Source organism: Dermacentor albipictus, chromosome 2, assembly GCF_038994185.2.
Source record: "Dermacentor albipictus isolate Rhodes 1998 colony chromosome 2, USDA_Dalb.pri_finalv2, whole genome shotgun sequence".
Lineage (NCBI taxonomy): Eukaryota > Metazoa > Arthropoda > Arachnida > Ixodida > Ixodidae > Dermacentor > Dermacentor albipictus.
In genome coordinates this window covers 182,307,782-182,324,833 of record NC_091822.1, presented here as the reverse complement: position 1 = coordinate 182,324,833, position 17,052 = coordinate 182,307,782, and the positions used below count along the sequence as shown (strand labels likewise).

The 17,052-nt window shown below is 43.4% G+C and overlaps 2 protein-coding genes across 2 annotated transcripts in view; one reads left to right on the top strand and one right to left on the bottom strand.

Annotated features, from left to right (window-relative positions):
- Window positions 1-3,550: 3,550 nt before the first annotated feature.
- Window positions 3,551-11,458, bottom strand: DNAlig4 (DNA ligase 4). Its single transcript, XM_065454828.2, has 2 exons — window positions 10,130-11,458; window positions 3,551-9,354 (listed from the first exon to the last, which is right to left on the bottom strand). The coding sequence occupies exons 1-2, from the start codon at window positions 11,011-11,013 to the stop codon at window positions 7,557-7,559; spliced, it is 2,682 nt and encodes an 893-aa protein (XP_065310900.1). The 5' UTR covers window positions 11,014-11,458; the 3' UTR covers window positions 3,551-7,556.
- A 32-nt stretch (window positions 11,459-11,490) lies between these two features.
- The window catches only part of LOC135920518 (nonsense-mediated mRNA decay factor SMG8), a 29,178-nt gene continuing 23,616 nt past the window's right edge, over window positions 11,491-17,052 (top strand). Inside the window, exons 1-7 of the mRNA XM_065454818.1 lie at window positions 11,491-11,646; window positions 12,024-12,150; window positions 12,282-12,320; window positions 12,452-12,574; window positions 14,166-14,249; window positions 15,191-15,258; window positions 16,182-16,353. Coding sequence (XP_065310890.1) covers window positions 11,570-11,646; window positions 12,024-12,150; window positions 12,282-12,320; window positions 12,452-12,574; window positions 14,166-14,249; window positions 15,191-15,258; window positions 16,182-16,353 — 690 coding nt within the window. The 5' untranslated portion in view covers window positions 11,491-11,569. The remainder of the gene's footprint in view (window positions 11,647-12,023; window positions 12,151-12,281; window positions 12,321-12,451; window positions 12,575-14,165; window positions 14,250-15,190; window positions 15,259-16,181; window positions 16,354-17,052) is intronic.

Genomic DNA, 17,052 nt, shown 5'->3' with positions numbered 1-17,052 from the left:
AGGAGACGTCGTGTGCACGCGTGTATAATTAAGGAATGCATACTGTGTCCCGTGACAATTGCCTTTTCCCACTCTTGGTATGGTTCACCGCGTAGCACAGTTTTATTGAGGCAAAGCTGACTTTAGGGAGACGGCATGCAATGCGTCGTGCTTTCCGAGCTTCGAAGCCATTGGCGCAGATTACAAAGCGGAGCCAGCGCCACTGCTAACTGAGGCGAATTGTTTTAATGAAAAACACGCCACCGAAAAGCAAGAATCTTGGTAGTGAATGTCGAAGTAGCTAGGCCTAGCGTTGCCGCGCTGTTGGTTACGGCTGCCCGCTGTTCTGCGCGCGAGAGCTCCTGTTCGAGGCAGCGAGATAAAATGGCGGCGAAAAGTTTTTGCGTCCTGAAATTCAGACGTTCTTATACAACTGACCCAATGAGGTACTGTGGCGTGTCACGAAGGCGTTCGAATTTAAAATATTGCATTGCCGTGAAAATGCGAGCATACCGCACTTCTGCGCAGTTGGCGCAACTGGCACCTGAGTGGGAGCAGCCAGAAGCAGGCAAGTCGAAGGTTAGCAAAATGGCGTAGTTGGACCACCACTGCATGTGGGCACAGCAGTTAGGAACACACCGCATGGAATGTTCCACCTCGTGAAGGTGTAGTTTAGGTACCACGTTTCGCGACATAGCCACAGCGGACCAAGCAAGCGGGGGAGAAGGGTCTGTAAACCTAACGTGCGGCGTCCAGTGGACCATGTGCCAAGTAGCATGCAACAGCGGCCAGACATGGAATGATGTAAATAAACGCACTGAAGAAGTTGCTCTATCATTACTGAACAAGCATGGCGAAAATAGAAGTCCCGGGGAGTTCGCGAGAAGCGCATTTTTATCACTTTTTAAGAGCATACTGTCTGATGACCCACAATTTTTTAAGCATGTAAAAGTAACAAACTTTTACCATTCTAATCATGATCACCTGCAGGGTGTCAGGTGTTGCACCCAGATTCAGCTACAGTTCATTACTCTAGGTTTCATCTGTTTTATCAGCATACTGCTAAAGATGGAACACATTGCTAGTGCACATGCGCTGAGGAAGTCAGTAAACTGCGTGATCGTATGTTTGCCCGATTTCATTCATTTGAACAGATGATAAAACTGATGCAATGTGGAGTAATGAAGGCAGGCACTATGAAAATCAATATAGAGAGGCTTAGCTTGTCCGGTATTCGGGTAAACTCAGGCGGATGGTTTCAGAGTCCTGCATAGTGCAACCGCCTGGTGGCGCAGAGCTCAAGCAGACAAAAACTGCTAATATTGCCTTAAGCAAGTGTATTCTACTATGCTAATGGTGTAAATTTTCGCTACTGGCATAATCATGTTGCTGCCAGAAAATTACACTTGAAGTGAGGTAAAATACACTTGGTTACTGCAATACTGTGCCACCAGGTGGCTGCACCATGCAGGCCACTTATGTTTACGCCTCCGCCCAAATAGTTGACCCAAATACTGGACAAGCTAAACATCTAATAGTGCAGTTTTGAACTCGGCTTTAGTAGCATAAATATGTGCCCACTAAACGCAAATTTCGGGGCTTTCTGTTCTTCAAATATCTAAAAAGTCGCAGTTTCGCACGAAAGGCAAAGCACTAATCAAGAGAAGGTTTGTAGTTTTACTGGTAGTATAGATTGCAGTGAACATTCGCTTACTAATTAAATTAACAAGCATTATGTCAAGTGCACAAAGGCAAGCGGGAACAGATTTCACTCAATGACCACGATAGCTCGCTGTCGCAACGCTGGTGCAATAAAACCGTGGTGAGCGGACACAAGCAAACGAAGCAATGAGTCTCAGAAACTTTAGATTACGTCACCTCTAACACTAAGCAGCAAACAACAGCAACCATCCATTCTCAACTTAACCCCTGATGCCTCAGCATACAGTGTGAAAAGTTGTGGCACTTGGACATTATACAGAACATCATGGCGATGCAGACGGCGAAAATTTGCGTGGAGCATCCATAAAATTGCTATCGCAATAAAAAGCTGTTCATGTAGTATAAAGCTAAGCACAATTGTGTCACATTTCAAAAGTCAGTTGATGAAATTATAATGAGCTTGGATAAGTCCAATTATTGTTAATGCAATTTAAAATTTACTTTAAATTTACTAACTTCCAACGGCATCACTAAATATTAGTACTTGGGACGTAGGCAATTCCCATTGCCACACGTAAAGTTGAACAGGGCTCATGCAGTCAAGCTACGTTTACTGCAAACCAGGACGTACCCCTATCCGTATTTTATAAATAAAATTCACCCCGAAAGAGAACTTAGGAAAGAATGTAACGTGTGCGATGGCATCATTGACATCAGACACATGGTGGCGGGCTGTCCTGCGACTCACGCTAACCCCGAAGAAAAATGGCTTTACTGGCCCAAGATGATATCAAGCTCTTCATATCAAGATCAACTACGGGCTGTACAGAGGGTCCAGGATGGCGCCATAAGGCTCAGCCTGACGGTGCCGACGTGGACGCGGCCCGCCTGTCTGAAAAGAGCGGGCTTCTGGACTCTAATAATTAAAGTTTTGTGAATGAATGAATGAGAAAAAGAGAGAAAGCAAAGCTAAAAGCACTTTGGCAAGGATTAATGTGTCTTTAAGCAAGTAGTCGTGTAATGCTGTTACCTGGTGCTTACAGTAATGCACCGGCAGTTGCTGTGAATCACCATTAGTTACCCTTTTCTGAAAATAATATAATTGATTTGGCATGTTTTTTTTTTCAAATAATGGATTACCATGCATACTACACACTACTGGCTTTCTGCAGGTCCACTGATGTTGCCTTCCTTGCCTCAGGGTGTCTGGTCTTCTGTATACCTTCCATGTGACTACTATAACATGATTGCGGGACCACGAACTTGACATAACACAAAAGCAAACACAAGTTTTTGTTTGCTCCTGTGTCCATGTGAAGTTCATGCTCTCTGCACCCATGAAATCGTAACAAGTAGCCCGATTGCATTGCTCAGTGCAGTGCTCAAGATGGACACAGAATAGTGATTACAAGTGTTGTACTCAATCATTCCTGACGATATTTTCCTGAACAGCTCTGTTTCAGTTTTAAGTAAATTTTGAATTGACTAGTTTGAAGCTGCTGCAAAATGCTTATTGTGCTGAGGCAGAGCTGAAAATGAGAGGGGGCTGTATGAGGTGTGGCCAAAAGTTGGGCCCAATTCATGGAAACTGGAGGTCACACGATTACAGGGACGTATCCAGGAATGGGAGCACACCAGGCCCCCGTGTTTCCTGTGTACCAGCATGCCAACTGCCCAGCTTCCTCTCCCTCCTCCATCAAGTGAGTGACTACCCCCCCCCCACCAAAAAAAAAACATTCCTGATTAAAATTACTACACGATTCATACCATTACTACTCTCAACAGATTGAAGTTAAAAAAAAAGACAAGGTTATAAGGCACAAGGAACAAAGTGTGATAGCATGAGGCCAATACTGTGCAAAATACAGACTAAGGTTTGTCAGGGTATCGGGAAAACACGAAACAGTGATATCATTAAAACTTGACTTTATTTCTCACAATCACAAAAACACAGCTAAAAGCACAGCAACAATCACCTCATTTATCACTTCACAAATCCATTGCATACTAAAATCTGTAAATTCAAAACAAGGCAAATACTACATGGTTAAGTTAAAAATTGTAAACAGTACATTTACACAATTCATTTGAGGAGATAAGCAGCGCATGTACAAAATCGTTTTATTAACACAGCTAAGTGTAGCTTGCGATTGCAAACAACAGCAGAAAAGTTTCAATCTTGAAATGAGTGGATGGACTGCACACATTGGACTGCCATCTCTCTCAATGGGACTGGTAGAAGCTAAAGAACAAAGCATGTTTCAACACACCGCTATGATACCAGAGACCAATGGGTAAAGGTAGCTGCAATGGACCTTTTTCCAATACGCCAACCCTATAGTGGCCACTACTTCAACTAAATTTGACGGGCAAGACACACACGTCCCCCCTGATTCTCGCCTCTACGCAGTGATAATACTTGACCAAGCAGTCTCTCATGGCGACCATCCCTGCTTCTGCTTCTTTTTTTGTGTTGTTGAAGTAGCTTCTTATCGTCCTGCTCCAGCGTGCACTTATTTGCTCATGTGTAGCGATAGCCCATTTTCCATATACCGATGCGAAGACAACATGCTGACGCGACGTGCAGGCCATTTGTAACCAACATTTGAGAGATGTGCCAGTCTTTATTCTTCAACAGCTTGGCCACTACTTTGACCCAACTGGTGAATACATGTGTGAGTGGCAAAAGCATTGCGACAGGATTTTCTTCAGGATAAACTCAACCGTCGTTTAGAGTGGCTCGACATGAATAAGGTAGTCAACATACGCATGCAAAAGCTTCCCCTTAAGAGTGGGCAGTGCAAGCAGCTCATGATGAACAAACAACATGCAAAAGTTCTGCACACGTACTGTGAATGTACTGCAGGGAAAGTGCTGTTTTATCTCGAGATATGTATCATATGGCATGGATAAGGGGGGTGGGAGGGGGAGGAGTGCAGAAGGTGTGTGGAGGTAACATGTTCCTTTATCAGGTGCATAAAGCTTTGTTTGCCTGAGAAAAAAAAAGACTTGCGAGTTGGGTAAACTGTGGTATCACGGGTGTGTCGCTTTGGTCTTGTACGATGCATTCTGATTGGCTGTGTGGCGACATAACTCTTTTCATTTTGCCCCAAGTAACTGTACAGCTATCTCCGCCTGCATTTTTCAGCAAATGGTAAAAACCCTGCAATATACATACTAGTCGATTAAAACATCATTGAAACTCCCGAACCAGTAGTAGGGAAGCATCATCATCATCATCAGCCTAGTTATGCCCACTGCAGGGCAAAGGCCTCTATCATACTTCTCCAACTAGCCCGGTCATGTAGTACTAATTGTGGCCATGTTGTCCCTGCAAACGTCTTAATGTCATCCGCCCACCTAACTTTCTGCCGCCCCCTGCTACGCTTCCTTTCCCTTGGAATCCAGTTCGTAACCCTTAGTGACCATCGGTTATCTTCCCTCCTCATTACATGTCCGGCCAATGCCCATTTCTTTTTCTTGATTTCAACTAAGATGTCGTTTACCCGCGTTTGTTGCCTCACCCAATCTGCTCTTTTCTTATCCCTTAACGTTACACCTATCATTCTTCTTTCCATAGCTCGTTGCGTCGTCCTCAATTTCAGCAGAACCCTTTTCGTAAGCCTCCAGGTTTCTGCCGCATATGTGAGTACTGGGAACACACAGCTGCTATACACTTTCCTTTTGAGGGATAGTGGCAACCTGCTGTTCATGATTTGAGAATGCCTGCCAAACGCACCCCAACCCATTCTTATTCTTCTGGCTATTTCAGTCTCATGATCCGGATCCGTGGTCACTACCTGCCCTAAGTAGACGTATTCCCTTACCACTTCCAGTGCTTCGCTACCTATCGTAAACTGCTGTTCTCTTCCGAGACTGTTAAACAATACTTTAGTTTTCTGCAGATTAATTTTCAGACCCACCCTTCTGCTTTGCCACTCCAGGTCAGTGAGCATGCATTGCAATTGGTCTCCTGAGTTACTAAGCAAGGCAATATCATCAGCGAATCGCAAGTTGCTAAGGTATTCTCCACCAACTTTTATGCCCAATTCTTCCCACTCCAGGCCTCTGAATACCTCCTGTAAACATGCTGTGAATAGCATTGGAGATATCGTATCTCCCTGTATGACGCCTTTCTTTATAGGGATTTTGTTGCTTTCTTTGTGGAGGACTACGGTGGCTGTGGAGCCGCTATAGATATCTTCCAGTATATTTACATATGGCTCATCTACACCCTGATTCCGTAATGCCTCCATGACTGCTGAGGTTTCGACTGAATCAAACGCTTTCTCGTAATCAATGAAAGCTATATATAAGGGTTGGTTATATTCTGCACATTTCTCTATCACTTGATTGATAGTGTGAATATGGTCTATTGTTGAGTAGCCTTTACAGAATCCTGCCTGGTCCTTTGGTTGACAGAAGTCTAAGGTGTTCCTGATTCTATTTGCGATTACCTTAGTAAATACTTTGTAGGCAACGGACAGTAAGCTGATTGGTCTATAATTTTTCAAGTCTTTGGCGTCCCCTTTCTTATGGATTAGGATTATGTTAGCGTTCTTCCAAGATTACGGTACGCTCGAGGTTATGAGGCATTGCGTATACAGGGTGACCAGTTTCTCTAGAACAATCTGACCACCATCCTTCAACAAATCTGCTGTTACCTGATCCTCCCCAGCTGCCTTCCCCCTTTGCATAGCTCCTAAGGCTTTCTTTATTTCTTCTGGCGTTACCTGTGGGATTTCGAATTCCTCTAGGCTATTCTCTCTTCCACTATCGTCGTGGGTGCCACTGGTACTGTATAAATCTCTATAGAACTCCTCAGCCACTTGAACTATCTCATCCATATTAGTAACGATATTGCCGGCTTTGTCTCTTAACGTACACATCTGATTCTTGCCTATTCCTAGTTTCTTCTTCACTGTATTTAGGCTTCCTCCGTCCCTGAGAGCCTGTTCAATTCTATCCATATTATAGTTCCTGATGTCCGCTGTCTTACGCTTGTTGATTAACTTAGAAAGTTCTGCCAGTTCTATTCTAGCTGTAGGGTTAGAGGCTTTCATACATTGGCGTTTCTTGATCAGATCTTTCGTCTCCTGCGATAGCTTACTGGTTTCCTGTTAAATGGTGTTACCACCGACTTCTATTGCGCACTCCTTAATGATGCCCATGAGATTGTCGCTCATCAGGGAAGCAAGTGCAATTCAAATGTTTACAGTGCTGGTGGTGTGCTGGTACCAGACACAGGCTTGCCTCACTCAGCAAGAATGGTGTGATGACTCACTGGTATCATATTTTCTTTTTTTAATTGACTGTGTGCGCCACACCAGTACAACAAGTTCGACATTCCTTGCCGATTTGTGTAATTGACAGCACAGGAAGTGCCTGGCATAAGACCCACTGCGAACAATTGACCTATCGCTTGAGTGTTAGTTCACGGAGCCTTTTCACTGACAAAACAGCTTGCAGTCTTTCCCACTAATTGCTGAAATGTCTCCTTTAACCAATATTCTCGCCCAGAAAATGAGCAAATATATTATTCAATTCCTCAAGCCCATGTAATTGCCACAGATAATGCAAGGAATCGCGCGCTCACTTTGCACAACTGCCCTACAGTAATGGCAATGCTGCTGGGGTGAGGGTGTATGCCCATGTGTATAGGCGAATTGAAAAAAAGTCAATTGTGCTTTTATCGACATGCAGTTCTACATATACAAGTGCTGCACAGTCATATTCTTTTACAGAGTACAAGCACACAAGAAGTGCTTCTGTTTCCAAGTACAGCAAGTTGCAAGAGCTTTCATTGTACTGGCAGCCATTTTGATTTGCAAATAGTGATACATTAATGCTTTGGCTACACAGGTGCAATAGCCATGCCCTGCTTCCAAGAGGCACTATGACAGAGTAGGAGCCACTCATGAAAAAAGAGGCAGTTCACCAGCTCGAATGCATTCATCTATCCATTCACTATCCACTTCCAACACTTCGTCCGAAGTATCCATGCTATACGAATCAAAAACTGCATTGTCAGCTTCCCCATCCCCTGGAGTGTTCAAAACCTTACCACCATGCAATCTAATAATTAGTCTATTTAATTCACTATCCTCGCTCAGTCTCAATGTGCAGTTTCTGAATAGGCCCCACTCTGGCCGAGAAACAAAGTTCTCCTGCTCAAACTTAAATATGAACCCTGATAAGTCATCAACATGGCTCCACGCCTCTTTGGGAATGGTTGCAAAAAGTTCCTGCAAAGAACTTGCCGTCACAGGGGCTGTGTAGCTATCACCGTATTCATCAAACAAGCTCTTCAGCCGGTTTTCTGTTTCAGTGCAGGAGCACCACAGGTCTGCTGGCTCCCATGGCCGAAGCTCAGGGGAACTGAGAAGTGCAAGAAACTTGTCTGCTTTAACGACATCCCATTTTCTCGATTTGATGAAACTGCGTGCTCTGAAGTTTAGCTTCTCTGCAACAACACAAAATGTTTCCTTGCTGGGATTTTGGACAATGGTGCCTGCCAATTCAGCGACCTGGACTTCCAGCATCTGCTTTGTGACATCACCACAGCCAGTCAGAATGCACAGCTCTTTTCCCTGAAGAGTACTTCGCTTCTTCACTGCATCAGACAAATTGGCTGGCTGAAAGTGTGTGCCTAAAGACGCCTTTACGCTGGCTCCGATGCGCCTCTTTTTTGCTGGTGAACCACCATCATCGTCATCATAGCCAACAGTGGCAGTAGCCAGTTTCCCACCAGCTGCCTTCTCTAGTTCACAAAGCTCTGAATATGACAGCACATCTTGCCATGGCTTATCATGGCGAATGGCAGCCACACGAGGAAATCGCAATGTTATACCTGTCCTGAACTGACTACTACGAACCAGCTCCGAAGCTTTTATCTGAAGCACTACAGAGTCTGATGGCTCAAGGTATAAGTCTGGTTTTTCTTTAAGGCCCTGCGCAAGTACAAGCTTTTCTGGAGGTCTTTTCGGGTCATAAACTTTCCATTTGGATGTCAATTTGGCAAGCAGGTCATCCAGTTCTTTCAAGCTGTACCCCGAGCCCACTTTCGCTACTGACCAGAAAGACCGTGGCAAACCATTGTCGTCGCAGTCTCCACTGGCGACACCCAAGAGAAAGTGAGAGACAATACCACTGCGACGTCCTTCTCCAAAATACCCACCGAGAATAAGCATGTCTAGATCTGAAACTAAGTTGTCTACATACTCTGGCTTGAGTTTTAGCCAGCCAGCTTTTCTTGCATTAGGTTTGTAGACAGAAGAAAGCCTTTTTAGAACAATGCCTTCTTCTTGGTCTTCGATTGATTGGTTTAGAAAACGAACAGCATCATCTCGTGTCGAACCATTCTGCCTTTTAGAGATCAGTATTCTGCCAGGAACTTCCACTACAGCCTGATCAAGAAGCTTGACTCTCTCCTGAAGAGGCTTGTTGGTGACTACCTGTCCATTCAGGAGGAGTATATCAAAGGCTACAAAGCAGGGCTGTAATGATGAACTCTCTGTTAAACTTTTCACATCTACATGAGAAGCTTTTGAAACAAGACGATCATTCCTAGGGTCATATCCTATTACCTCTCCATCTAAGATGCAACTTTTTACATGGCTTTGAAAGGACTTAGCTATGTACTGTGTCAAAGATCCTTCATCAGCATTGGCTCCGAAGTCAGAACTATAGTCATGGCTGCGTCGTGTGAAGTACCTGCAATAAGAGAAAGGAGTCAGAATTGCATGCAGTTGTAATGCAGGCACATAATCAGAAGAAAAGTACACAGAAATCAGAACAAATAATTTTTTATAAGACAAACATTGACACAGGCTTTTATGTAGAAACAGCAAGGTGAATGTGATAGTCTGATCTGACTGTTCACACTTTTAGAAGTTATTGTATGCCTGTGATAGGTATTAAATAAGATGAATGTGTTCTTGTGTAAAGAAGTCAGAAGCGTCAACAGGGATTGCAACACTTGAAGCTGTCAACTACTACAGCTTACTTTCTAAGCACTGTTACAGCTGCTGTGATACTAATTACATACAAATTCAAACAAGACAGAGGTTCGCAGAAAGATGAAAACAAAGTAATCAGCAATGGTCCAATAACGAATGCTTCAGGATAAAGACAGCATTTTCACAATCAACTTGAATTGTCATCCAGGCGACAACTTCAACATTAAACAACACATTGTTGTCCTGATAAGTACCCTCACTGAAATATTGATGCCAGCCTTTAGCATCCATTGTTTGACCAGCATAGAATGTATTGTAGAATGACCATATTCAGCTACCGCTATCCCTTTCATGTGTCATAGTGCTCAACTAGCCAATCATCTCATCCAGTTTTGCTCAATCAACCACTAAGCACGCACTGAAAGTGATATTGCCGGAAGTGACTGCCACAGATTGTCTCCAGTGCTGATCTGTAAGGCGAAAAACTTTCATTCCCCACCTCCATATTCTGGAGAACCGTATGCACACACCTGAACTCTGAGCCATCCTTGTGCACCTGCAGCCGCTCGCCATCAAACTTGGTCTCGGCGAAGAAGGGCTCGTGATTCAAGAGACGCTCGACAGAGCGCGGCTCTGCTCGCTCGGCCAGCATTGGTCGCACGGCGTTGAACAGTGTGACTTGAACAACGTGCTGCCGAATTTTCGGGTCTTTCAGTTCTCTACAAACCTTCGAGAGACTGCTGCTGTTGTCAAAGACGTCCTGCGCGTCCGGATGATAGCAGGAAAGGATACTCCCTTCGCTCATGCCCATTTTCATCTCCTTTAGAATCATTCTCACCAGCCACTTTTGTTCTGCGGCAGAAGTACGGCGCAGCAGCGTGCATAACGCATCTCTCGTCCGCCGACTGCCTTCGGCGCCGCCGTGAGCGTGTGCATCAGACACTTCATCCAAAAGCTGATTGACGTCGGCTACTGTGAGCGTCCCTTTGGTCGGGCAGCGATTTCGCAGCACCAAATATGCAACGCTGGCGAAGTCACCAGCCTCTGCTTTCGCCACGTGAGGCGTTCTGTAGCGCAGCAACTTCTGAGCGTCTGGACTGTCCTTGCCGAGGGCGAGCACGTCGATATAAAGTTTGGCCAGAGTGGCTTCTTTGATTCCATACGCCGGTCGATCCCTGTCCAGGTGCGGTAACAGAAGCCGCATAGCGGGAAAGAAGGAATCATCGGCTGCAGCTTGAACTCCATTCGCGGCGTGCAGTTTGTCGTGAAACTCGCGCCAATACGCGATGAACTTCTCCAGCAGGTTCCGCTTGTCGCCCCTGTCCTGCTTGCCGGAAATCTTGTCGCAGAGCTTGCACAGGTCACCGAAAGGAACTTTCTGAGCGACTGTGGTTAAAAACGTCGATGTATCCATTGTAGCTTGTTTTCGAGGAGCCGTCTTCGAATGACCCTTCGAGTGCAATCGACTATTTCAAGATCACTCTACATGGCACGAACGCATTCACTAAGTTTCGTTGCACACAGCATGGCATGAAAGTGCGGCTGGCTCGTGAGATTTAAGATAATGATATCACACGAATCGTTGACAAAATAAACATGTAACACATTCTCAAGTGTACGCAACGATTTGTCTAGATCGCGGTCCACACAGCGCGTCGTAGGAACACCTCACTTTTTTTTGTACCTTTATCACTGGCAGCCTGCAACGAAGGGTACTGTGCGGTTGGAACAAAAGGGCAAAGAACTGATCCCTACTAAATTACAGAAACAATGCGTAAACTTTTGGCGCCATGATTGGCACGCACAGTGCACACAGCATCGCCCAGCCAAATGGCCCAGCGCATCTCCGGTCGTTTTGTTTAGGATTGCGAAAGCAATGGTGAAATCCACGCGAAGGCTACCTCTCGTTCTGCGTGTGCTTCGCTCACACAATCAAGCCAATCCAGTTCAAGCCACAGTGTCATTTAAAGATGGCGCCGTCCTCAAAGAACGCAAAACCGGCACCCTATGGGCACCGCTTCTCTGTATCAAGAATTGAAGATGTTTTGTGAGTGATTTTCTTCCTATCGAGCGTATTAGTTTCGGTAAAATATTTGTCCGACAGACGCAACGTCTTGCCCTTAAAAGCTGATGCATTGAAGTTGTTTGAAGCTTGAGTACGAAGACAGGAGGGTAAGAATATGAAAGTAAAAGCAGGACAAGCGTGCGTTCTAACAATCCTATCCGTGTTCTAACCCACATGGGTTCGTAGTTGCGCTTCAAGAGACTTCGAGATTAACATCATTCATTATCGCCTCGTTGCCGATGCGCGTTTCTGATTTGTTCCATTCGTTTTCAACAGAACAGCGCTGTCTCTTCGTTCCCTTCTGTTGTCCTACGTGCTTTTTTTGCTCTTTGCCTCAAGTTATCCTTCGTTTTGTTTAGGCCGGAGCTGTCCACAGCCCTGAAAGAAAAAGTTTGCGTCGTGTCCTTCATCGGGAAAACTACATTGAAGGGAAGCAGCGTGAAAGCAAGTCTCATAGACGATGTCTTGGGCAATAATGTGCTCGAGGTAAGAGGCTGGTTCGAAGATTTAAATAAGTACACGTTAGCGCGAATAGTTCACTTACTGTGCCTGACGCCTCCTTTGCTTCCTTGTAATTAAGGCTTCTTTTGGTTTTGCATCATCCAAACAATACGCAGCCCGAGCTTGGAGTCGAAGAAGACATCGGAAAAGACGATGTAAGTATATGTAGTCCTGCGCTAGTTTCATAGTTCTCATGTTTAACGCTTGCACCACTAAGATATAATGCGCGATTTTGTATATATAGTCGTTCCATTTGCAACGAGTTTAATTGAATTTCTTTCTGCAGTTCAGAATCGAAGGTTTCTATCACCGCGAAACCCGGGTCATTTTCCTCTATTGCGTCGGGATGTTTGACTCGGCCTGCTTGGTCCAAGCGTGCCAGAGGCTGGAGGAAGACCTACACGAAAAAGTGAGTATCGCAACTGGCAATTTTCGCATGTCTTAATTGACTTATGGAGCAGTGAAATTCTTGAAGCAGCTAGCAAAAATGCAAAATGACCTCCAATGTATTCCTACAAAGTGAGAATATTTTGCGCACTGACGAGCTTCAATCCTGTAGTTACTCGTGGCCGCTGAGCCACCACGGAGTCGTAGGTTCGATGCCTGACAGCAGTGGCCGCATTTGAATGACAGCGAAATACAAAAATGTTTGTTCACATCTAAAAAGCTCCATGTGGTGACATAAGCGCTCCATTGATATTGATGCTGTTGACACTATGCCCTCTTTAACAGGTTGCCTAGGGGTCTGGCCACGAGGCGGAGCCAAAAAGTGTTTGTCATAGTCGCAGTGTTGCTTTGGGGCATTAAATCTAATGAGCCAAATCTGCAGTTGAAACATGTGCCCTGACTACCTATTTTTAAACTATAAAAACATATGTGAAAAGCACCTGTGGCAGACAGCACAATTCTAGTCCCTGAGCTGCACTATTTAAAGAGGCAGACATCACTTGCATGAGAAATCAAAATGTGTAATCAACTAATTATCAAAATAGCGCTAATTAACTTTTTCAAATCCGTTACATTATGGTGCATATCAAGTTATGAAATACAGCTGCTAAGGTCACAACAAATTCTCAGGATGACACAAGTTTTGGGGTATTCATTCCCAAAGCAGGTGACAAAATGTATTGGCGGTCCAGTTACTATTAGGATTCAATGCATAGAACTATGTTTTCTTAAAAATGTAAGTGGGACAACAGTGCATTTTTATGGCAAATTTTATGGTGCATGTGAAAAAACCGGTGCCATCAGAGTTTGTTCAGAGTCTAAAAGCCTTTGCAAACTTGCCAGCTACTATTCTTAAATTGCAATATGGGCCGTAAAGTGATTAGTAAAAGAAATTATTGATTACACATTTTGATTTCTTGTGGTAGTAAAGTCCGTCTCTTCAAATAATCCACTTCAAGAATTAAAATTATGCTAACTGCCACAAGCAATCTTTAAAAATTCTGTATAGCTTAAAAAAGAAAACACCCCCTATAGTTAAGTAAAAAAAGTTAAGTAGTGAATTTTGGTGAATAATTAGTTAATTAGGAACCATGGAGTTTTCGGTGCTATGCACACAAAGTTAGGGCACACAAACCACCAGGTGTACAAAAGAAAGTTAAAGGATTATAAAGTATTGCATGCAGGGTGTGAGGCTTTGGGTGTGCAAAAGCCTTTGGGTGTACTATTTCTAAAACTCCATATTATTGCACAATTTGGGATTTCAGCCAGTGAAAATAATGTGTGGCTCAGAAAAAGCAAATACCCTTTATATCTGCTGTGCAGTGTTCAGGATTTACTAACCTCAGACTAAAAGTTTGTGCGAACTGTTCGTGGTTAGTTCATGTTTTTGTCCTGTGACTGTTTGGGCAAAACCACAAACATGAATGTTTGTTGAAACAGCATGCATCATGGCTGTGGAACCCTTTCAGAAACTCTTTGTTGAAACACTTAGCACGTATCGTGGCTGTGGAACCCTTTCAGAAATTAACGAAATGTTTTTGCTTGAATTGCAGAGCTTCCTAGAAGTCTGGAATGACTTCCACTGCACAGTTGCACAGACAATGCTGTACCTCTTTCACCTGTCGCACCTTGTTGTGGTATGTATCTATACTGCGGTTTGTCTAATATTGTAATAAATAGGGATTCTTGCGAGGGACCTTTTGAGTGATAAATGTCTGATGGGAGGGTTTATTTCACTTTTGGCCTAAATGTGAACAACTGTGCTATGATTTTTTACACAACCATTTTACTTTTTCTTGTTACAATTAACTATTTATACAAACAGAAGTGAGGTTTTTGTAGGGCTGGTAATGCACACTTTGGATGGCCTAACTTTTCGTAGAACCTATTCTTACGTTATTTTTTATTATGTACATGAATGGCTTACAATTTGTAAAGAATGGGTCCTGGGGAAGTATTCTGTAAGAGTCCACCTAGTGGACTGTCTATTTCGGCCATTCCTGATTGGCTAGAGCCACTCATCTCCTCCTCGCTCGTACAGCTGCATCCAATCAGCAGCGGCTGAAATGGACAGTCCACTAGGTGAACTCCTACAGAATACCACCCCTGTGAACAATTTGAAATACATGTCCTGTTCTATGATTTCTTAATTTAATGCAAGCAAATTTCTTCAGAACCTAAGTTTTGACCAAGAATGCAAAACACCCAGCTGATAAATAAATTTTTTACAATGTGTGCAGACTTCCTAAACAGTTGTGATGAATCTTTACAGTAGCTGCATTGTTCATGACAGATCCTAAGTAAAGGTCTCTTTTATAATGCTTCTCTATGGAAGGACACTTGGGTATTTTTTCTGTCTTCTAGACCACTCACAGTGTCACATTGCAGATACCTGCAAAATTGGTGCTGCCTCTTTTTTTTTATTGTTTCAAAGTTTATTGTTTCAAAGTGATTACATGTGTTGATATGTAATACAAAAAGAGGTCCTATAGTCAAAGTCTGTATTGGGACCTCCAATCTAGGTTAGGTGGTGAGAGGAATTACTAAAATGACTATCCTGTTTTCTCTTTTTTATCAGGTTGTTCATCCAACTTCAACACTTGATGTGAGCTATGTGCACCTGTTCCGAACATTGGACAATGTCAGGTTAGCATACATAGACTCGTACAACCAAATAACTGTTTGGAATTTTCTGTAACTGATGGCATCATAGCTGGCATTCTTAGAATTCCCATTTATTTATGCAAAATTGAGTAGCTGCGCTAACGCTAGTGTTAAAGTTGCGAAGTTAAATTTGTATGTTGTTAATAAATGATGTGAACATTGGTGTGTCCCGAACTGCAATTTTGGGACATTTTCCAATTGTATTAAAAGATAAATTTTCTTCCCTTATTCTTGCAGTCTTGCCAGTCAATGTGAACTGTTTTGTTTCTTTATCCTAATTGTCATGAATGTGTACTCATAGTAGTAGCACACTGGCATAATATAGCCAAGTAATGCACACAGATTCCTAAAGTGCCATTCAACCTTCTATATTTTGGTGCTTACAGATTCTGTTGCTGAATTGCATGCTAGTATAAATACATCAGCAGTGTGCTGCTGTTCAAGATAGGTGCTGCATAATAAATATTGTAGCACTTGATTTCACGGCTTCCAGTGGACAAAGAGAAATACTTCCTCACACATTCCTTACTCTGGCATCTAACTTATGGTGTGATCTGATATTCTTGCAAACTTTCTGTGCAGTTCAGTGAGGTCTGACTGATTGATGTGGTTTCGATATCTTGAAGCAACACAGGGTTCTGTAAGTGACATTGTAGTGCAGGATTTTGGATGAGTTTTTACCGTCTGGCATTTTGACTTGCACCCAAAGCTTGGTACGCAAGTGATCTTGCACTCCGTCCGCAGCTGAATGCAGCTGCAGCGACCGGGAATTGAACCCACAACCTTGCTCTCGTCATCAGAACATCATAGCCAATAAGCTACCGTGGCAATATTCACTGGAGTTCAATCTTATGGTTGCACTGCTGTAGACCACATAGAGCTGATGCCTGATAAATATTTTGCAGAGTGAACTGTCAACAAGATGTCTCAGATGCATTGAAGTCATGTCCAGTGTCTCCAGAATGGCTCCAAAATGGCCGTCCTTGCTCCCCGAGGGTGCTCTTTGTGTTCTTGACTTGCCCTTTAGAAGGAAGCACCACTGAGCTCCTTGATGTAAGAGTGAAGACCAAGCCATCGGTAAGCTAAGTGATGCTGATACTAATGTAGATACATTGGTATAGTAAAAAAGGAAAGAGAAAAAAAAAGACAATTATTACGCTCATGTGTAAGACAGAAAGAAAGAGGGAGGAAGAGTACATATGTGACTTATGCGGCCAATTTATTGAGATGGGATACAACTATGCCCACTAGCAAATGACTTTTTCCCTTCATTCCGTATCTTTTCTTCTTGTTCTACTTGTAGGCTTCTGTGCTCTTGAAGGAGTTCGAGTCTAGAAATGCCAGTACAAGTGTCTTCTCTATTGCAATGGAAGTTCACAATTCATTACTGTTTCAGCGGTGAACCAGCTTTTGTTTAGATTTTATATATCTGAAGAGTTAATATGCATATTTGCATCAAGAAGCTGGTAGGTTGATCTCTCTGCTTTGGCAGATTCAGTCTGTTGCGTCAGTAGCCTATCATATCAGTCTGCTTCTTTAACATACTGGTAATAATTTCGCCAGCAGTGGAAATCACCATCTTGAATTTCAGGATGTTTTCTGGTACCTGGATGTTTCTTTTGATTCAAGAGTTGTGAAACATTTATGTCATTCATGTGCACCCTTATGTCAACCCTTATGTCAGACACGTGCAGACATGTACATGAGTAAAAAACAACCGAAAAAAAAGAGAAAACTTTTGCTCATACTGCAAGGCATGTACAAAATGTGCAGGTT

Bases quoted from the DNA above. Each gene is read 5' to 3' on its own strand.
- DNAlig4 (XM_065454828.2), bottom strand. From the start codon at position 11,013: ATGGATACATCGACGTTTTTAACCACAGTCGCTCAGAAAGTTCCTTTC. The intron at 9,355-10,129 runs GTGTGTGCATAC...CTCTTATTGCAG, and splicing joins AAGGATGGCTCAGAGTTCAG to GTACTTCACACGACGCAGCC.